The sequence below is a fragment of the Carassius auratus genome, linkage group LG28B (genome assembly GCF_003368295.1).
Source record: "Carassius auratus strain Wakin linkage group LG28B, ASM336829v1, whole genome shotgun sequence".
NCBI classification, from domain to species: domain Eukaryota; kingdom Metazoa; phylum Chordata; class Actinopteri; order Cypriniformes; family Cyprinidae; genus Carassius; species Carassius auratus.
The window spans coordinates 5,836,880-5,859,475 of record NC_039293.1 but is presented as its reverse complement, the minus strand read 5'-3'; the positions used below and the strand labels follow the sequence as shown (position 1 = coordinate 5,859,475).

The window sequence follows — 22,596 nt, the reverse complement described above, 5'->3', positions numbered from 1 at the left end:
GAACTATCAAAACATCTGTGAGTGATTTGGAGCACATTTAGAGTGATTTAGAGCTGATCTTGGTCAGATAATGATTTATTAAGGAAAGTTTCTGTCAAACAAATGAACTGTACTGTAATGGCAGCTGTAAAAAAGCCTCTGCTGAGCAGCCGACATGTGTTTGAAGCTCCTGGAGTCTCCAGATCCTCTCCATGCAGATTAACAGTTGTGTTAAAGATGTGTTTCAGTCACTGCTAACCAAACCTCACAAAGAGAAACCTGCACAGTGGCTGTAGAAACACATTTACAAACTGTTTAGCACGATGGTATTTCTGTAGCATGGGATAGTGTGTTAACCTGCATGAAAATCATATTCTTCATTTTATAATACACAGCAGAAAATGGTCAGTTATGAACTCCACATATCTTGCAGAAGTCATTTTGAAACCCTTAAATTACTTTTCTTCTCACTTCCCAATACTCCAACCCAAATCATCACCCAGCACCTCTTTGCTGAGGTTTTAGTCTCATTGGAATAAGATGGCCATTCATCTACTATCAGAAATCCATTTATCTGGACCATCCATTGTACTGAAGCATTCGTAAGTGAATAAAACTATTGAAAAACAAGTCTTCATGTGTTTCTACAGCCCCTGGTCTCATCTGCTTCCTGCTATTTTTAGCTGTACAAAACAGCTCTTTTTGCGGTTTGATTTAGCAAATTGGTGTGTTTTACCATATTATTTTAATCTATTACCTTAATAATGGACACACTGGTTTGTAGTGCGAACAGTTACCATTTCCTATTTTCCTATTTCCTTTCAGCTGTCAATGAACTGGAAGTCTCACCCCTAGGCTTATTTCCTCATTGAAAAATAACGTGGATGGCAAGTTACAAATGTATACAGCAGTTTCTTATTCACTTTCATATTAGCTTATTTCTCTTTCTCCCATACACTAATTTCAGTACTGTTTATTTTATATTATTTTTCTGTTACTGGCTTTAATGTTATTGGTTGTCATCTTCACAAGTTAGAATAATGGAGGGTTTTTGTCACATGATGTTGTATCTGTTAATGGTTCACCATCCCTTTCTCTCCTGCTATAACATGATGGGAAGGTGTGGCCTAGTGGTTAGAGAGTTTGAGGGTTTGAGTCTTGGGCTGGCAATAACACGACTGAGAAGCCCTTGAGCAAGGATCTGAACGCCCAACTGCTCACCGCAGCATAAATGGCTGCTCACTGCTGTGCATGTGTTGACTGCTCTGTGTGTGTGCACTGTGGATGGGTTAAATGCAGAGCACAAATTCTGAGTATGGGTCACCATACTTGGCTGTATGTCATGTCACTTTTTTTTCCCACTTTGATACACTGAGAAAATGTGCATAAATTTAAATACATTCCTGCATGCATTGTGACAAATTGTGTGGAAATGCCAGTAGCATTTGAGAGCTAGTGTGAACTTTAGTAGATCTTTCAGCATTGTCTAATGTGGAAACAGCTCTCAATCTTAGGTTTGTGTTAAAAGCATGCCAAGACTTTCTGTTAGGGGTGTAACGATACGCGTATTCGTATTGAACCGTTCGGTACGACGCTTTCGGTTCGGTACGCGGTACGCATTATGTGTACCGAACGGTTCGTTGGAGTAATTAATTATATTTGAAAAAAAAAAAGAGAGAGAGAGAGAAATATAATGATATGCGTTCAACAAGGTAGCCCAATAACCCAAACAACGTAACAGGCAACGCCCCTGACACTCCCGAAGAAGAAAAAAACACCAACTTATATGTTTATGTTAGGCTACTCAGTCAGGCGCTCGCTCACTCAGTACGCGCTGAAGGCTCGTTGCAAAATAGCCAATGCGTTTAACAGACCAGAAATGAGAAGATCCTCCAATAACCAACAGGTCTGGTGTTTGGGTGCACTTTGGATTCCCTTTAAGCTATAATGGTGATGGCAAGAGAGTGGTGGATAAAAAAACAAAGGTATGTCGCAAAGCGCGCTTTTTCCTCCACAGAAGCACGTCTCTAAACTAGTGAATGAACTTGCGCTCCCTGGGCGGTTCAGCACAAAAAAGGGGGCGTGTTCCGGCGCAAACAATCCCTGGTGCTATTTTGCTGTTCCATTAAACAATTGCGCCACTGACCAGAAAAAACCTAGTCTAAAGTCAGTGGCGCGTTGTGCGTTGTTCATTATGCTATTTTAGGGGCGCATGCTTGACCATAATGTATAGCGTGCACAACGCGCATACACTTTGCTCATGTAATCTACACAGATGCAACAGTTATTTTTGCAAATCATAAATCGTTACACTAAAAAAATATTAACACATGAGATGACGGAAATCATGACGCTATTTTGGGTGGGTTTCTCCCATCCCCATACAACACAACTTCTCTGTCTTTCACTGCTCTTACAAGAACATCAGTCTCCTCGGCTGTGAACCGCTCCTGGTGTGCGCCTGGTAAATACGCCATAATAATAGCAATCCATAATGGAACTTGCGCTCCTGCTTTTAAAGGGAATGTTGGATGACGCTCTGATTGGTTTATTTCACGTTACGCCCAAACCACACCTATGAATAATGAAGCTACTTCAGACCAACCCATTTTAGATTTGCGCCGGGCGCAAGAGCCATTTATCCCGCCAGGAAAATAGCAACAGCGCCGAGACCCGCCCACAAAGTTACTTGCGCTTCGCGCTTTGACGCTTGCGTTTCAGATCGTTTAAATAGGGCCCTATAGCTTACAGGGAATCCAACCCAAACACCAGACCTGTTGGTTATTTTAGGATCTTATATTTCTGGTCTGTTCAATGCTTTAGACATTTTGCAACGAGCCTTCAGCGCGTGCTGAGTGAGCGAGCGCCTTAGGGGCCGTTCACATATCGTGCCTAAAAACGCGTGGAAAACGCTAAGCACGTCTTTCTCCTCCTTTCCAAAGCGCTCGGGCAGAAGCGCTCATGAGGCGTCTGTCTTTGCTAAGCAACAATGACGTGCTCTCTCCATGAGACGCGGAAATTTCAGCAAAGGATAAATGGATTTGCAGCTCTAAAAATCGCTTGCAGTAACTCTGCTACTAAATTTATTTCAAAATTGCAATCCATATACAACTATGATCAGCTGATCCTTCATCTTGGCTGAGCTCTCAACGTTGTTACGTGAAAGGATGAAGCTGATTGGTTGGTTCTTGTCACATGACCCGCGGTGCGCTTGCGGCATTCTGAAAAGTTGAGATGTTTTTACATTTTGCTGTATCTAAAATGTACCGAACCGAACCGAACCGTGACATCAGTGTATCGTATCGAACCGAACCGTGAATTTTGTGAACCGTTACACCCCTACTTTCTGTACTTTCTTTTCCAAGTAACAACTGATGAAAATGTGGTTACATGAATGGTTATGGACTAAAATTTGATTTGGCAATTGCCCTCCAATCAAACACAAACACAATGAAATTCATATCAATCTTTATTTGTACTTAGAAATTTTGCGCAACAAATCTTTTTTTTTTTGTCCTTATTCCTTTAATGATTTACTCCAGGGCAGATTAAAAGTCAATCTGAATCTCTCATGCCATTATTCCTGCAGGAGCGGCTGAAACGGACCTCTTACATAAAGTGCTTCTGTCAACGAGCGCTTCTCTTTTTTGCAATAGAAAAAATGAAGAGACGGTGTAGGACAAAAAATTTCCATGGCTCACGAGAAGAGTGAAGGAAGGGGAATTCCTTTAAAAAAAAGAAGGAAAGAAAAAAAACGGAAAAAAGACAGAAAGAGCAAAGAAAGTTCAGTGAAGGCCGTTTCAGCCCAGGATCAGACTGGATTTGCCTCCAGGTGGGTTCCTCCGGCCGGAGGGGTTGTTGGCAGCAGACGGGGCAGAGGGCTGTGCGGCTTCCTCTTTCTGCTCCACAGCCTCCTCTAGAAAACACAAACACAGAGTGACAACCGTTAGTGACCTACTCCATCTGACATTGAGATTCTGACGCAGCAGCATCGCTTGCAACGGTGAAGTCAACAGCTACCATCAACTGTTTTATTACCAACATTATTCTAAATATCTTCTTTTCTGTTCAATAGAAAAAAACTCCAACAGGTTTGGAACAACATGAGGTTAAATGACACTTCTCATGTTTTGGTGAACTAACTCTTTACTATGCAAGATCTGGATCCTGGAGAAAAACAAAGAAAACTATTGCTCCACAAAACCTGTTTTGACATGTTACTGTATGCATGTGAAAGCAGCGGTGCTTCAGAACTACAATCACAAACTCTCTCCGCACATCAAGACTAGTCTCTAATGGATTTTAAAGTCAGTATATTTGCATTTCATGGTGTTTTCCTGGAAGTGTTCAATGTAAGTGTTTGGTAAGGTGTGACTCGCTGAACGACTCATCATACCTCATAGGAGAAGCATTCGGCTCATGAACACTCACATATGTACAGCCTGAAATATATTCTACATATGAATGCAGATGCTTTAAATTGATATTGTGCCAACCCCAATAATGCAACAAGTAAAAACCGCTATATAATTCTTGCCATACAGGGTGATATAATGGACATTCATTAGCTGACTGACTGTAGAATAAAACAAAATAATATTGCTAAAGCAGGTTAGTTAAAGTACAGGCATTCGCTCAGATGAGCTGAAACCAGATATTATGTAAAACTGCTAAACTGTTTGTTGGTAAAAAGCCACCGCCAGCAGACATGGAGACCCCAGGAGTGGATAATATTTACACTATGTGCATTAAATAAAAGGCAGAACATGATTACTAGAGCAGGACTGATGAACAAACAGACTCGTTATGTGAACTCAGATTCACCACCAAACATCCCACGAATATCAAACGCTTTGTGTTTTAAGAGTTACAGTATGGTCATAATTCGCAAAATAGAACTAGAACTTAGAACATAGAAAATAAAATCTAATAAAAAACTAAATTAATAAATTGTATTATTTACTAATTACAACTGTAGCTCTCGACATTTACCGATCGCTATAACTTTATTATGACTAATTTATTTTATTCAGAAATCATGCTAAAGGAAATTAAGCAGTTTTACTATGATAAAACCATGGTTTATTTTTGTAAGGGTTGTGATATGCACATTTTTTTGTTGAAGGAATTATAAAGGATGTGTCATCTATACCAAAAAGGTGGCCAAAAATGAAAGATTAAGTGAATATTTGAATGAAATGTTTGGTCAGTAGCCTAAACAAGGGTTTGGTTGTCCTGTAAGTGTAACAGCAGCAATTACATGGCATTTGGCTCCCTTTGCAGGCATTTGTAATAACATGTTATGTACAAAAATTGTTTATTTTGTATTTGCCTACATTATGTATTTTAACAGTGTTATTATTAACCAATCATTATTTTTATATAATGCAATTTAAGTCATTTTAAAGGCTATTGATGGCTTAGGTCTATTTTTTTAACAACAAAAAATATATTACAGTATATTAATACTTCTTTAGTAAATTATTACTTGAAGTAACAAAACCATGGTTAATTTGCAGTTGGCTATAATAATGAAGATTTGTTATGATTATAATAATGATGATTTGGCTACAATAATGATGATTTGTTGTGTTATTGTTAAAACCATGGGTCATTTTCGTAAGGGAACCGGAAGAAAAAAAAAAAAAAAAAAACTTTCACAGGAATGTGCCTGAAAGTGATAAACGGACCTTGTTTTTACCTAAATTATTTATAATTTATTTTAATATATATTTAAAAGTATAAGGTGTGCATTGTAGCTGACACCTAAATTGTTTTATGCAAGTCTTTCTCCTCAAATGCTATTGAGCTTCAAATTTGCGTTTGAGCCCATGTGAAAAAGTATCATAATTTACGTATGATTTACAGTTTATTTTAATATAAAACATTTAATTCAATTATGCATTATAGCTGTCACCTAGATAAACAATTACAGTTGTTTTTATGACTGTAAGTCATTCTCCTCAAATGCTACTGATGTTAGAAAAGTGTCAAGTGTCACACCAACACCACATGTAACTTTAGAGACAACGTCAAGCCAACTTTAGGCCAGTTTTTTATTTATTTTTTTTACTTTAGTTTTCTTTTCTCTGCGCCAGATTGTAGAGGTCCTGTACCTGGGCATAGATGTCCAATCAGTAAATAATGAACATTCAGCCGCAAACATGAGGTGTGAGCGGTCGCGAGCACGGATGGGAGAAAGGCGCGTATTTTTTTTTTTTGGAACAACTGAGATGCTGCCCCCTCTGGGAGTTGGTGCCCTAGCGGCAGTACTGATAATAATAATAATAATAATAATAATAATAATAATAATAATAATAATTCATTATTTCTAAATGAATGTAAAAGTTATTTAATTTTACATTATCATTATATACATTTATACATTTGAACAAGGAGTTCCCCAGGGCTCAGTTCTGGGACCATTATTATTCATCCTCTATATTCAGCCAAATAATTTGTTGTCATGGTTTTAACTACCACTGTTATGCTGATGACATCCAGATATATAGCTCTTGTCAACCAGATTCTACCCAGTCAATGTGTTCCTTATCTTCGTGTGTCAGTGAGTTAAAAGATTTGCTGCATTCAAATTTTCTTAGTCTGAACTTGAATAAAACAAATTTTAATAATTGGTCCCCCATCTCTAATAAAAAAAATAAAATTTGATGTCTCTAGCTTTGACCTTGACGCTATTTCTATTACCGTTAGAAAGGCTACTGTTAGAAACTTAGGAGTCACTCTAGACCCATCACTTACTTTGGATGACCACATTAGCAAACTCTCCAAAGCTGCTTTTTTTCAACTACATCGAATTGCACAACTTCGAAAAATGAAATTAAAGTATATAATTATATTTATATATTATATTATATTAATACAACTACCAAACATTTAATGTAATGTAAATTATCTTATGACTACTGATACAGATCATTTCAAAGAGGGGAATACCCATACCCATATGAAGTGTTTTAAACAATATTTAGACACGTCATGGCTTCTAAATGAAGGTTAAATAAAAGTTCACATTTAGTTTGAACTGCAGAGTTTGTTCTGAATGTTAAGAACTTCTTTCACTGACCATTTGTAGTATAACAAAAAAAAAAAGAAAAGCAAACGACATGTGGGTGGACACACACCAGAGCGCAAATCAAATCAGAGTGTGTGACATTTGTCTGGTAGGATAAAAGCAGAGTCAGAGTTTCCCTAGACGTGTTGGATTTCTAATGTCATTCCCTCTCTGTTTCCTGCGAGACCAACAGTCATCTGAACGACAGAATCAGTGTCACTGCAGCCGTCTTAATGACAAGAGCAGACTGAAGCCGGCAGACGTGGACTCATGGAATAAATGTTAACGGAGAGAGGAACATTCCAGAACTAATGCAGACCTTCAGCAAGCATTTATTAACCGCATTCCTCAACGAATGAGAGTCACACATCACCCAAACCAACAAGACCAACAAATACAGAAAATTATTCTCACCGTTGTTCTCTTGCTCATATTCATTTTGATCCTGCAAAACAAGAGCAGATTCGAGATCAGATGAGTTTATAAATGAAACATGGACTGTATTTGCTTCAGATCAGACGATAAACTCAGTTTCATTAATGTGATTCATTTCTGAGGAACACTGAATATCCAGTGAGAGAATGAAGTATTGTATTATTCAGGAAGTACTACTACTGTATAGTATTATTCTCCTCTGCACACAAAGCATCAACAGAAATGTAAAGTAAACACATTTCTGAGTGAGATCAAGTTACTAGTTTTGATTCAAGATCATGTTCATAAAAGTGTCTCTTGAGAGCAGAGACATTCGATACAGACACAATAGAAACAAAAGCCTGTAAAACCAACATCTCAAAGACAACTTCAGTAAGAAATTCCTCCTGTGAAGGACAAATTAATTATTCTGTCCACATAAAAAGCTCTGTGGTTTTACTGACCCAGAGAACAGCTGAGTGTGTGTGTGTGTGTGGTGTTTCCACAGACCCTGCGGCTGTTGGTTTGTACCCCACCCAGCTAACAGTGTTATTTTAGACACACGTCCAGTCAGTTAACAGCATTATACTGGGAGCCAAAAACAGTTACAATAATTAAACCACACTCTCTTTAGTCACAGCATATTGCAGAGAAATAGAAATAAATAGGTCAATCTGAAATAATAAAATGGAATAGAAAACAATACAGAAATTAATTTTTTGTCCCGATTTATTCAGTTCAGATTTACTTTTATGTATATTCTCCCATGTCTTGAATATGTCTGGCCTTTATTGTTTATGATCAATTCAGTGAAAATTTAAAGAAAATTTCAACTAAATGTTCACACTATAAATAAGTATTGACTTTTTATTTAAGGATCCAGAAAACAGTATTAAACAGTATAAAACATATTTATAATAGATATAATTTTATTGTATTTTCTGTCTGTCTAGACTCTCTCTTGCTTCATAGTACTTGATTAATCATTGCACACATTATTTTTTGTTTATTTTGATGAAAGGTTGCAGAAAACAAGATTTCAAACTTCTTTATAAAAGATTTCTGTTAGTCTTGAACTTGCCTGGCATTAAAGTGTACAAATAATCATTGCACACAAACATTGAAATGTATTGTAAAAGTTTTTATTTTTTACTCTGATTTTTTTGCACTGCTTTTTTTTTTTCTTCAGAATAAAATGTAAAGATGGCTTGTTAACAGTAACACAAAGACCGTGCATCAAGTAAATAAGGCTGATGTTGACTAGGAGCAGTACATTCATGAATGGGTGTGTCTGTGAGCTACACTGAATGACCTACATTCACCTCGTCTTTGTGAACTCACCGTGTTGTTGGCGGGCCGTTCGACCGGGGGTGCCGTTATCATAGACGATGACGGGCTGGCATCGTCTCAGAGGAGCCGAGGGTTCACCGCACAAGATGCCAGACGCTTCTCCACCTGAGACCACAACAACACTCACATCAGACCACCTGTACATATCACAGTATCAATAAATACAACAGAAACGTATTAAAAATGAGCAAAAAAACAAACAAAGACCGTGCATCCAATCGGCATTTGTTCAGTGTGTTTGGCTGGTAAATCACTTCTGTTTGCATTTAATCATCATGTCATAATTCAATCATCATATCATAAATATTTTCCATATTGCGGTTCCATGTAAATGTTCATGACTTTGATTTTAAGGTCATTTTGGAGCATAAACAATTCTGGTTTAATGTTGGATCCATGCTTGATGTTTGAAATAACATCACCTTGACATGATACCGTGTTTTCTGGAATCAGACTCTGAAATAAGCAAAAGACACATTTGCAACAGGTTTGTAGGATGTGGGATGAAAGAAGCCTGAATGAGCTGCCATTACCACAGACGACACACACACACACACACACACACACACACAGAGAGAGGGTTTGAGGAGTGTTTGAGTGACGTGACCCTGAGGTCAGAGTCCTCAACACGTCTAGAAGAACAACAGCAGCCGCTTGCATTTCAACACACACGAAACAAAGAGCTTTTGGCTTGATGGAAAGAAAAGAAAGAAAGCATCCTATTGAGAGTCAATGGAGTGATTATGAACATCAAATGAGCTCAATAGTGAGTGACACACACACACACACACACACACACACACTTCAGCAGTCTTTGCTCTGGAAGTGATTTTGTCCATGGTTTGTCAGAGTCATGAAACAAACCAGATACGAAATAAAAGAATGTCACACTGAAATTTGGATAAAGTACAGGAAAGAAAGATCAGATATTTTTTGTATTTACAGAAAGGTCCAGTGCGTATGTAATTAGCCAATGTAGGGAGACGGACTCGATGACATCACTCACAGTGTTTCACTGGTCACTGCTGAGCCATTTTGCAGTGTCTCCTGTTGCCATGGTAACAGTGATTCTCAGGGATTATGGGAAGTGGAGTTTTTGACCGGAATAATATTAACAAAGCCGCTTTAAGGCAAGCCTTCAAGGTCATCAAAAAAAGCATAATGAAAAGGTCAGTGAAGAATAAGATTTGATAACCTGAACAAACTGCTTTTGTGGAAAAAAGCTTATTTAATGAATCGACAGACTATCAACTAATCTTCAACACGCTTTCCAATAATTTTGTTTTGGACTGATCTAGTTTTAGGAAACACTGGGAATAACAGCTGTTTTATAAGAGATGTCTTGGACAACTTTACACCAAGTAGTTCTCATTTCATCTACTCTTATTTAATGGTTAAAGTTTTTTTTTGTTTGTTTTATTATATGAAATTGTGCGTGTATATATGTATGTATATGTTTATATACACTTTACAATTTTCACCGGTAGAATTTATTTATCCACTTCTGCCAAATACACCTAATTTTACAGATTTATTCCAGTCTATATTCTGAAGGTTATTACTGAGGGGTTTGTTCATATATCATTCACTTGGGTTTATTATTGTCCTTTATTTCCTTCTGTACATTTCAGCTACACATTTAAAAGGTTGTTTTCTTAAATGAGTTTGTTTCTCCACTTCAGCAGCACTTACATTCACCAGATTTTACAGATTATTACCATTTATATACTGAAGTTTTTTATAGAAGGGCTTGTTCATACAATATTCACTTGATTTTATTATTGCACTTTATCTATTTCCATCTGCAGAATTTAAATGACATATTTTAAAGGCAGTTTTCTCAAAATAAATGTTTATCCTCTTCAGCAGCACTCACATACACCAAATTGAACAGTTTTATTCCCATCTATATTCTGAAGATTTTTACTGAGGGGTTTGTTCATATACCCTTCACACTGATGAATCTTGCAGACTGCTGACAGTAATTTCTGATATATGCAGCAATAAAGAGAGATCAGAAATCTCTCCTGTGAAAACCTTCACCTTTAATACGTCAGCAAACTAGGAATTTTGATCCTGGCTTTATCCAGTGCGTTTAGATTTATTCTCTGGAAATGTTTGCAAATTACTGCCAATTTAATTAGAAAATTCCTCATTTGCTTATTTAAACATAACATTTCAGTAATAGAAAACAATTCTCTCAAATGTGCTGTGATTAATAAACCGGGGGGAATATGAGGAGATCCATTTGTTAAATTGGTATACTTTTCACCCTTGATTTTTTGCCTTAATGGAGAAAAAAGTAATGGGATTTTAACTTTCACAACCGACTGTTATGCTCCATTAGCGGACACAAAAAACAAATATAAAACCCTTACAAAACACAATAGACAATCACAACGACATCCTGTCAGGCACCTCTGGCTGACACGCTGAACTTCCTGTCAGACACGACAGCAGCTCATTCAATCAGACCGACACTATAAATCAACAGATCCTACACTCATGGATAACACACACACACACACACACACACACACGGGAATGCCAAGAGTTGTCCCTGAAGCCGGAAAGCAAAATTCATATCAGTCTCCAAGGCTCCAAGACCCGAAGACGTGAAGTCCATGGCATCAAATCTTTAAAAGGACATTCAGTTTTTTGTGACGCTAAGATCGGCTGAGGCACATCTAGTTTGCTTGCTGCTGAACTGAAGCTTTGTTTTCTTAGTTACGGCTGTATAATAACCAGACACCCCAAACATTGCAGCAGGATTCAGCGTTTCAGACGAGAGCCTTTCGAGAGAGAATAAGCAGATCTACGGAGGACACCTGCCCGCGTGAAGCATTAGCGCTCAATCAAAGCTCAGATTATCCTCATACCAGAGCTGATCCGAATATGAGCTTGTGCAGGGCTAAGCCCACGACTACTGCCTGCATTCAGAACAATCTCTGTTCCTCTTCCAGAAAACTAAAGATGCTGTCAAACTCTGAACATCTAAACACAGAGGAGCCTCGCTGTCTACACAGGCAGCTCCTTACTGAGACAGCATCCTGCATAAGTGACGGATCTGGAGCAGCACGTGAAGCACAGGAGAGACGCGATTTCAGCAGAGTTTGACGTGTTGAGAAACAACGTGCTGCTTTAATCATACAAACACAGCACTGGCATTGGGGAAATGGTTGGAAATTATTCAATACAATTCAGGTGTACAACATTTCTCTCCTGTACTGGAGGCTTCATCATGATGTCACTCCTGATCATTCCCTACATAATGAGTCACTTGCTGAATCACTGGACTGTCAGGATATCTGCCCAGGAAATTACATCATGCTAAAGGTATGCTGACCCACACTTGTGGTCGGGCAGTTGTTAGTGAGGACAGATAACTGCATGTTATCCCTGGAAACTCTTACAAAGAAAGTTTCTAAACACTAGCTAAAATCCCTGCATGCTATATCTGTTTGCCATGTTGTGTATCGGACCAAACAAATGCTAAAACAAAATGTCATTTATGGTCTCTATGTGCTGACAGACGAGAGAAATACACTGGACCGGTTAAAAAATAAAATAAATAAAAAAAACTCACAAGAAGATCAGGTTTTTAAAAATGTTCCTACTGATACAAAAAGACAATAGTGTCTCAAAAAATCTGGTGTGTGTTCACAGTGTGTGTGTGTTCACTGCTGTGTGTGTACACTTTGGATGTGTTAAATGCAGAGCATGAATTCGGGGGAAAGGGTCACCATACTTGGCTGAATGTCAAGTCACTTTCACTAGTAAACGTGTGTTTCATCTTGGTTGTTAAACATAAGGATGAGATCAAGGCTCTGCTGGATTTAATTAATGCAAGTATTAAAATCAAACCAAATCTAGACCGAAGCAGAATTTAAACCAGGTGTGTGTGTGTGTGCGTGTGTGTTGTACCTGGTGGGTTGTTCCTCCGATGAGCATGAGGGTCATCAGGTTCAGCAAAGATACTGGAGGCCATCTTGTTTTTGCGCACAGGCTTCTCATCATCTGTGCCGAAGGAAATATTGGAGGCTCCGCCAGGAGGACACAACACCCTACGAGACATGGGTCAGAAGAATGATGCCCAACAAATCAATTACATGCATTACAACAATTAACAGCACATATGGCATAAAGGAAACAGTAGGACTTTATGATGCATGTACCATGCAACAGTAGAGATGTGTCAACAGTAGAAATTACCGTTTTCATTGTTTACTTGCGAGAACAAGGAAGCAGCATGAAAATTCAAAAGCGCATGTCATAAGTCATGAGTTTAGTCATTTATGATTGACAAACAATCATTCTACTGGTGCATTCATATAGAATTTAGCCTAGTTTAACAGTTTTTCCCCCATTCTGATAGTGTTCCCTTTCCTTTTTAGTCAATGGGGTCTTACAGAAATCATATTGGTTTTACAAAATGACCTTTTAATAAAGCATTTTGCACGATCAATGAAAAAAAACATTGCAAAATACATACATCTAAGCATTTGGAAGATACTTTTTTCCCCAAAGTGACTTCATCAGTTCAGGCACACACTGAAAATCGAACCGACGACCTTTACATTGCTCAACAGTTTGAGCTACAGGAATACACTTAACCACATCTTCATTCAAATATGCATAATACTGAGAGCAAAAATATCATCATGTACATTTGTTATGGTGATATTAAGTGACTCATACAAAGAAAGACTTGGGTCTTACTTCCTACCCCTAAACTGAAAGACACACACACACACACACACACACACACACAACTGACCAGACCAGAGCTCATCTGCTCACACCAAGTGCAGATTCCAGTGCTGGATGGTTTTCATTCAGCACATATGTTGATTCATTAAAAAGACACGAGGGCGTGTGTGGATGAACCCCGGATGAAAAGCCGCAGACCTGTGATTGATGCGGTCGAGGGAAGCCCTAATCAATGCTTTTGAAAAGAGCAGGGCTGATCTCAGCACCCCTCCCCTCCCTCTTTCAGTGCAGAACGAGACCAGCTGACACCCGCCGGCAGCTGTCAGGGTCGCTTCCATCTCAATGCAACTTTCTGCTCCTTTTGTCAAAGGAATCGACGGTGCGGCGATTATAAAACCAACCAGTGCCGTCTGGATGGACTGGTTAAATAGCTAATGCCTTAACCAGACTAAAGCTTGGGATCAGATCAGGGGACTTTATTAGGGAAGCAGGCCATTCGCTCGAGACCCCACCCAAACTACACGGGAGACACATGGCATACAAAAAAAAAAATCCCTCTTCAAGCTCAAGATGCATGCTGAAAACCTCACTAAATCACACCGAGTGACCAATAAACACGCCTGCTCTCGGCTTGACCTACATTTCTGGCCGTTTCACTGAGGAAACCCCAGACATGCAGGGTTTAAAGACTAAAACTGGGGGAAATGAGAGGGTAAAGAGCTTCAAAGGTGGGGAGGGTGGCAACATGTTGCAGCAAGACCCAAAAACCAGGATGCATTGTGTTGGGATAAACATACCAGACAATGCCACGATCCTCATTTAAAAGCAAGACCAAACCTTGTTTCTGTGCATCAGGCGGAAACAAAGCCACTGCAACATTTTTGACATGCAAATGCCTGAATGCATCTCCATCCCTCCCTTGAAAGTTATAGATGATATCATTTCTGGACACACAAACACACCCCAAAAAAAAAAAATACATAAATCAGTTAGTTTGGATCACAATGTGCTTTGGCCAGACGTGCAAACCTTCCACTGGCTGTCTGGACGAAATTCAATGCATCTGTTCCAACCCTAGTATCAGAAACCTTTTAAGGACAATGGAGTGTGTATTTTTGGGCCGGAGCTCGAGGTTACACTGAACAGTCAGATGACTGGGATTAAACTGATTGGAAAATACGAGTAGCAGAGAAAAGCATCTATTCATGAAACCAAAGCCAAACACTATGCAAATCAACTTTGAGGCAAATCACCCAGTTTGAGCCCCATTGCTTTATGCTGGGTGAAGTTTGGGCACCATTCACATCAAAACACCAGACATCACATCAAACTACATGCATACAGTGAGCCTGGAGTGAATCTCGGATTATAATACGGGTGGATGGGTCCTCCTGGCCAAGAGGAAGAGGATGATGATGATGATGGTGGCAGACAGTCTGGGTTAAACAGACCAAATTAAAACCTGAAATGAATCCATTAAATTACATTCAGGCTGATCAGCTTGATATGCATTCATGCATTGGAGGAGGAATCCATCCATCAGGCCACCACCACCATCATCATCATCATCATCATCATTACCTCCAGCTCTTCTTTTGTCTCGCTTCTGATCGCAACAAATCCCTTTAAATGCATTTACCTGGAGCTGTTTTTGGCACCGGGCTCCATGCCTTGATAGTTGGTCGTCGTAGTCATGTTGGGCGGGTAACGTGCTCGCTAAACCGCGTTAGAAAGGCTTCAGCTAGACTGAATTCGCCTAAAGTCCTTTATCCCGCATGGACTCCGCCCGGACCAGCTGAAATCCGAGCGCAGCGGAGCGGCCCTTTAGACCAGCCCACGAAGCCCCGCCCACCGGAGAGACGCGCCTCCTGATTGGACGGAGGACAGCGGACCGTGGCGTTTGATTGGAGGATTGGCCGTCATTCAGACATTAAGACTTCATCGGTTTACTGTGGTTTACTGCAAAATCATCCAGAGAGGATATACTGAATAAAACGTTTATGCGAATATAATACTTTTTATATATAATACGTTTTTTCAACGTAGTATTTTAAAATACCCTAAACAAAAACACCTATATTAATATTACAGTCATTTTATTTCATCCTATTTTTAATTAGTCGAACTATAATGGATTTTAATTATGTAAAATTATATAACTATAAAATTGTATAACTATAATAATTCCCTTAATTTAAGAATAATTGCTAAAATTATGCAAATGTTTAGAATGCCAAAGCAACATGTGACCATAGACAGTATGTGACGCACGACCACAAAAGGAGACATTAAAGTAAATTTACTTTGAAAGCTGAATAAATAATCTTTCCATTGATGTATGGTTTATTAGGATTGGACAATATTTGGCCAAGATACTATTTGAAAATCTAGAATCTGAGGGTAAAAAAAAAAAAAAAAATCTAAATATTGAGAAAACACTCCTTTTAAGTTGTCCAAATAAATTCTTAGCAATGCATATTACTAATCAGAAATAAAGTTTTGACATATTTGTTAGGAAATACACCAAATATCGTCATGGAACTTGATCTTTATTTAATATCCTAATGATTTTTTGTCATAAAAAATTAAAATCTATAATTCTGACACATACAATGTAGTGTTGGCTATTTCTACAAATACACCGGAGTGCTTCTTAAGACTGGTTTTGTGCCCCAGGGTCACATTTAAAGACTCAGACACACTGAGAGTTTGATAAAAAGAGAATATTTTATTTTAACAAGAGATCAAACAATACAGATGGATGCTCGACTTGTCTGAAACATGAATTCCCTCGTTCGTACTCGAGTCAAAACATGTTTAACACAAGTCACGCACTATACATGACCACTAAAACAAAGCAAAATAAAAAGTTGTGAAACCAATTCGCCTGAATGGAAAACAGAAAATCATTCTGAACTGCAGGTTTGTCTGCCTAAAGTATAGTAGAGCAGAACATTTCTTTATTATTTCTTAAAACAAAATTTCAAAAAAGCCTGTGTGTGCTCACATATTCGAGCCAGAACAGAAGCTGAACTTAAACACTCGGCTCTTTTCCTCAATGAGTCTTAAGGGGAAACATGTATTAGTTGGTCTGTACACAGATGACTGTCTCCACGATGGTCTAGCGATCGCTCGTTCAAAGACTCGGCCTTAACATGTCCGATTTTACGCCAATTACCAATCCCAATGGAAGAATGACTGTAGCAGAAACCCTTTATGTACAAAACGAAAGTAAAACATGATGAACTGAAAACACTATACAACAGCAGTTACAGATAACCATGAGGAGAGAGGTCTGTGAGAACCAGGAACAGAGAGAGAGAGGCGGAGAGAGACGGGTCGGGGTCACTAGGGTCGTCCCATTCAGACGTGTCCTCCTGTCTGTTGCTGGAAAACATCGATTGTGTCTTCATCCTCCATCTCCAACTGCGGAGGAACAACATGAGGTCATTTATTATTCACTATTATTAATAAACACCAGCGACGTGAGGTCAGTAGAGAGTCACATGAGGACACCTCATTCAGAATTCACAGAGACTTCCTGTTGACTGTGAAATTGACACCTATCTGCTGTAATTACAGTTCACTCCTATCCCATGATGCAGCTGCACAATGATGCTGTCAAGCCAGATTTATTCAGTGGGTGAGATGCAGTCTATTATGTTTGAAAAAAACGTGTTTTCTTGCCTAAATGTTCATCTGAGAGCGCACATGACGCCTGCTCTTTCTAAACGAAACAGCAAAGCTTTTATGTCAACATAAAATGCATTTAACTTCCAATCTGAGAAAATAAGAGCAGGACTTTATCATCCAGCATTTGACTGGATAATAAAGAGTGGCCTAAGACATGATTGGTTAATTTTACACATTTTTTTGTGATAAATACAAACTGGATTCTGAATACTATATTATATTAATTTAATACTATAAAAAACATTCAAAGTTAAAATAATTAACTTTTTTTTCTTAAATGGCCGTTAATGAAAATGATCATAAATTAAGCTGTAAAAAAAATAAAAAAAAATAAAAACATTTTTACTAACATTCTACAAATTCATATACATAATTTTATATACATTTATATTTATAATCTATATGTATATATAATAATAAAATATAAATAATATAAAACATACACACACACACACACATATATATATATATATATAAACACACTTTTTCCCATGAAACTGCTTTGAAGCAATAATATATTTTAATTACAAATGACAAAATACAAATGTTTTTTTTTTTCATTGCAGTAATTAACAGTTGGGAAGGAAATTATGTAATTATCATAAAAACAATGCAATTAGGCATCATTTTCTTAATGTTTTTAACGATGCCATTCAACATTTTTTAATGACCTCAATATTCACAAACAGGTTTTATGAGCTTTGCCTTTTTCTTTACAATAAATGTGTTTAACTTGTATTCGGTGTGTCTGAGAACACCTGTGAGAGTGATGTCACTATTAGAATCAGAAGTGGACACAGAATGTGAGTCTGTCAGTGATGTCATACCTGTGCGGGCGTGTCTGTCTCGTTGATTGGCTGTCCGTCGAATCGGAATCTAATCTGCCTCATGGTCAATCCCTGAAAACACAAGCACACATCCGTCCAGTGATTCTCTCTTCATTCTGCTCCACTCACAACCAGTGTGATCTCATTCTTACACTTTCAGCTTTCATTTTCATTTTAGTAAACACTTTTGTCGTTTACATGCTTTTGACATTATTATTTTTATTATTATTATTATTTAGGCTTCATTTATTTTTATTTATTTACAGTTGAACCTGAAAATACGAAATTTTGTATTGACAACTAACTGAATTTAAGTGTTTCCTCGAATATAAATTTTTATTTTAGCTTTATTTGAATTTACAAAATTGTTTTAATAGTTTTAGTTGATGAGCCCTGCTGAAAACTGAATAAATATTGGATTACAAATGAATTGAACAAATTGTCTTTTTGATTAATCTATTAACAAATCCATCTCAAAAGATGTTATAATGTTCAAAATAGTAGTATTATTTATACACTGCTAATATTTTGGACTAACTTTTATTTACATACTTTCATTTTCATTAGAATTTTAGTTCGATTTTAGAAAATTTGTCAAATTTTGTTATATGCTTTTGATTGTTTTGTTTATTTATTCTTACTATATAGGTTACATTTTTTATTTCAGTTTTTTTTTTTTTTTTTACAGTTAGTAATTTTATTGCTTTGACTTTGGCTTTTGCCTCAACAACTAACTGAAATTAAGCGTTTCATCTAATATTTCTATTTTATTTTAGCTTTATCTGAATTTACACAAATGTTTTAATAGTTTTAGTGAACAAACTCTACTGAAAGTTGAATAAATCCTGAATCCTGAATGAATGAATCCATTAGACTGGTTCTTTTTAATGACTCGACTTGCAACTCATAAGACGTTAATGCTAATCTGAAGATACATCCACAGCATCTAACATCTTAGCGGACGTCCCACCCCTAAAAGGGAATTCAAAGTCTGAGATAAAGACAGCTGATCAGTTGAAACCTCACGGCTTCATATTTATTTTCTGCTGCTGAGAAGGATTTCCTGACGTCTGAATGAACATGAACCACATGAACCAGGGTCGCTTCCTTCCCCGTGCGCCTGTAAAAGCGGTCCTACTTCTGCCGGCAAAACTCACAGCCCCACAATGAGATTAAACCCTCCTCCTCCTCCTCTGCCAGGAAAACATGTTAGTGACCTAAAGATCAGGCGTGTCCTCGCCGAGCATCTTAACCTCGTGTGTTCACAGCACTGAGGGAGCTCTTAATAAAGAATCACGAAGACTGCATGGACTCCTGATGAGATGAACAGAGTCAAACTGAGCGTCTCTTTCTCTGTCATACGTGAACTTTAGAGTCATTGTTTCAGAATACAGAAACCTCGGGCCGGACACACAGGACCATTAAGTGGACATGAGGGAGTGATAAAGAGAGCAGATGGAAGGACTGTTGAGGAAATACAGGGATGCGCGAGTGTTTATTGATCAGACTGAAGAGCTTTTGTGCAGATGACTGTAACCATCTGAGCACTACTGCAAACCTTTGCACACATTCACGATCAGATTAATACAGCCTGCTTCAGTGCTTTCTCAATGACTGTGATTTATGTTATACTGACAGCGAGGTGAGGATGAGCCCGTGTGTTTCTTCATGACACTTTCTGTGCTGAATGACTTTATCAAATATCAGTGTAGAACAAACAAATGTTTGGATTACAGATGCAATCGTTGTTGAATAAACAATTTAATTTCAAAGCTTTTAACACAGGGCTCCTTCATTGAACGTTATTAACCCAAGCCTTGATTTCTGTGGAATTGATGGAAATGAAGTGAGCTTGTGATTAAAAACAACAAATATCTGCCAACAGACTTGGAAAAATGTACTTGATTCAAAACGTAAAACAAGTTTTCATTCCCAACTTACAGATGTTTGCAGGGGTTTTAAACAAACTTGCTTAATTTTGTTCCGATTAATTTGATTCCCATTCCGTTTCAAGGATGTTTAGATATTTTTATTTACAATGTGTGAAACATTTAATGCCCACAACTTCATCAATTTAGGACTTTCTGCTCTGATTTAATACATTTTTAAGGTCTTGTGAAATTGTGAACTGAAACTCTCTAAGATCTGCAAAAACCCGGGAAAGGAGGCCAAGGAACATCTGGATGTATGAAATGCTACATGTTCATGCTTAAGATACTAAGTGCGTGCATAAAAACATGTTTCATTATTGAGTATATCTTCAATACATGCGCCACTGTTGAATTGTTTTGTGACATGAAATTAAATAGTCTTCGAAATTAGAAATATAAAGGAAAATTACATACAATTCATACAATCTTGGCAAATGCAAATTTGAAATGCGATGCCATCAAAAAAAAAAAAAAAAGAACTGGCTAGGTACTTTTTTTTTAATGAACGTGGAAACATTTTGCTGAATTAATCCATTTATATTTTTTTTTTATCAAAGTAATATATAAACAGATTTTTAATGTATGTAAAGCTTACATATACGTAGATGGGTGTTGCTGTTTTTTCATAAGATTGTTCTGAGATTTGCTTATTTCTTTTCTTGTGTTGTTTTTGTATGCGTGAGTTGGTCTGTTGCCTTAAACACTTTTTTTGCACAAATGTCTTTTTTGTATAATAATAATTGCAAATTAATTATTTAAAAAGTGATGTTTCTTCTTAGAATTGACCAAATAGTCATTTCTAATCCCTGTTTATTATATTTCATGTTGTTCCACTGTACTTTTGCTAGTCTTTTGTTTACCAAACAAGTCAAATTCTATTGTGGTTCTTCAACATGACAATGAAGAAATTACAACAGGCCTCTGTTATTTTGGGAAGAAACTCTAATATGTGCAGTCAGGACTTGAAAAAGCTTTGCAGATTGTGAGATTGAGACTTCATTTAACACAACCTCTGTGTGTGTGTGTGTGTGTGTGTGTGTGTGTGTGTGTGTGTGTGTGTGTGTGTGTGTGTGTGTGTGACCTCACCTGTCTCTCACAGTAGGCCTTCATGAGCTTGCTGAGGGGTGTGTGTCTCTTTATTTTAAACTGGACCACGGACCCGTCCTGTCCCGCCACCTTCAGATTGATGTGGTCATTGTTCTCTGTCTTTACCCCCTCCTGAGAAAACAAAGACAAAATGTACAAACATAAAAGTTTATGAGATATTACATCATTCTTCCTTGCATATTTTATGTAGCCTACATGTCTCACTTGCAACCATTACATTTAATTATTGATGGACATACTGGTCAACCACTACTCAATATCCACATAAAATACTGTATTATTCTTAATAATGGCTCAGTCATCTATAATTTATCAGTAGGAGTGCTGTTCATAGTTTGAAGATTAAAATAGAAAGTGAATTCATGTTATAATCACATGATAATAACATGAACAGGGCAATCCAGAGGCTAACATGTGACTCTCATAGTCAGCACAGACACTAACTTATATCCTCTTAACTATCTGAGGTACACATTATGTGGTCTTATGAAAAAAAAATCATATTTTTCATAATGGATATAAATTCTTTCCAACACTAGTTCATGTCTTGATCATTGTGCATATCTCTCCAAATAAAAGAGCAAATTTATGTTTGGCAACCCACTTCAACATCAAACAGACTTCATCTTTGTGGTGGTTAGAGTTTTATTCGCATTATTGTGCACGCGCTTCACGTGATGAATGAGCATCAAACTCACATCATCAACTCAAACCAACAGAGAAGTGGTTTCCATCTGGACTTAGTAAACACATACTCCGAGCACTCGCTTTCTATCAACAAACCTCCTGAAATAAAAATCGTGTTTGACCGCATTTTCTTCTTATTTTAATTTGACCGCGTGTGTGTGTGTGCGCGCGCGGCGTGAGCTCTTCGCGCGCGTTCACACGTCTTCTTCCGGTGTTGTTTCTGAGGCGGCAGTTACAGTATTTATCCGCTACGCGCAATATTTCACATTAAAAATCAACCCGTCTGCGCACTTGCTGTTTTGGAGACCCCTCGATCTCTAACTAAAAATAAATAATCCCTTCGTTTTGAAACGCCACTCACCTTGGGTTTCTCGTCGGCCATGGTTACTGTATTTGCGCTTCTCTACGCCGCCACACAAAGACTCCGCGGGGACGCGCACGTCCGCGCCCCCGATTATATACAGTCGCGGCGTGCGCGATCCCGCGAGGCGCGTCCGTTGACCGCGCTCCGTCGCTATAGGCCAGAGCGGGTCACGTGGTGCCAAGCGCGGGAACAGGGAGCCGGGGGAAACATGCACGCGCATACGTGCACGTGTTTTCTTGGAAAAAACAATGTTGGACCAAATATGAAGAGAAATAACACAAAATGCTGTTTATTTTGATAATGAATGTCATATATAAACAGACGCATGGCCTGGACATCCTTGAGAAGGTGTAGATTGACTGTCAATGTCTTGATTGTGAGGAACTAATAATCCAGTTCTGTTCACATTGGACTGAAGGGAAGGAAGGAAGCCATCTTGTTCTTTATGTGTCTCACAGATCA

At 37.9% G+C, this 22,596-nt stretch overlaps 2 protein-coding genes and 1 pseudogene across 2 annotated transcripts; all 3 read right to left on the bottom strand.

Annotated features, from left to right (window-relative positions):
* LOC113067858 (cysteine protease ATG4D-like) overlaps window positions 1-22,596 on the bottom strand; it is a 591,286-nt pseudogene that overhangs the window by 399,532 nt on the left and 169,158 nt on the right.
* On the bottom strand, window positions 3,431-15,349 carry LOC113067566 (jupiter microtubule associated homolog 1). The gene is made up of 6 exons (XM_026239936.1): window positions 15,165-15,349; window positions 12,740-12,879; window positions 8,807-8,920; window positions 7,811-7,827; window positions 7,466-7,496; window positions 3,431-3,895 (listed from the first exon to the last, which is right to left on the bottom strand). Exons 1-6 carry the CDS (start codon window positions 15,218-15,220, stop codon window positions 3,780-3,782), a joined length of 474 nt encoding a protein of 157 aa, XP_026095721.1. The 5' UTR covers window positions 15,221-15,349; the 3' UTR covers window positions 3,431-3,779.
* On the bottom strand, window positions 16,234-22,285 carry LOC113067867 (small ubiquitin-related modifier 2). The gene is made up of 4 exons (XM_026240365.1): window positions 22,132-22,285; window positions 21,063-21,194; window positions 18,046-18,117; window positions 16,234-16,951 (listed from the first exon to the last, which is right to left on the bottom strand). The coding sequence occupies exons 1-4, from the start codon at window positions 22,150-22,152 to the stop codon at window positions 16,889-16,891; spliced, it is 288 nt and encodes a 95-aa protein (XP_026096150.1). The 5' UTR covers window positions 22,153-22,285; the 3' UTR covers window positions 16,234-16,888.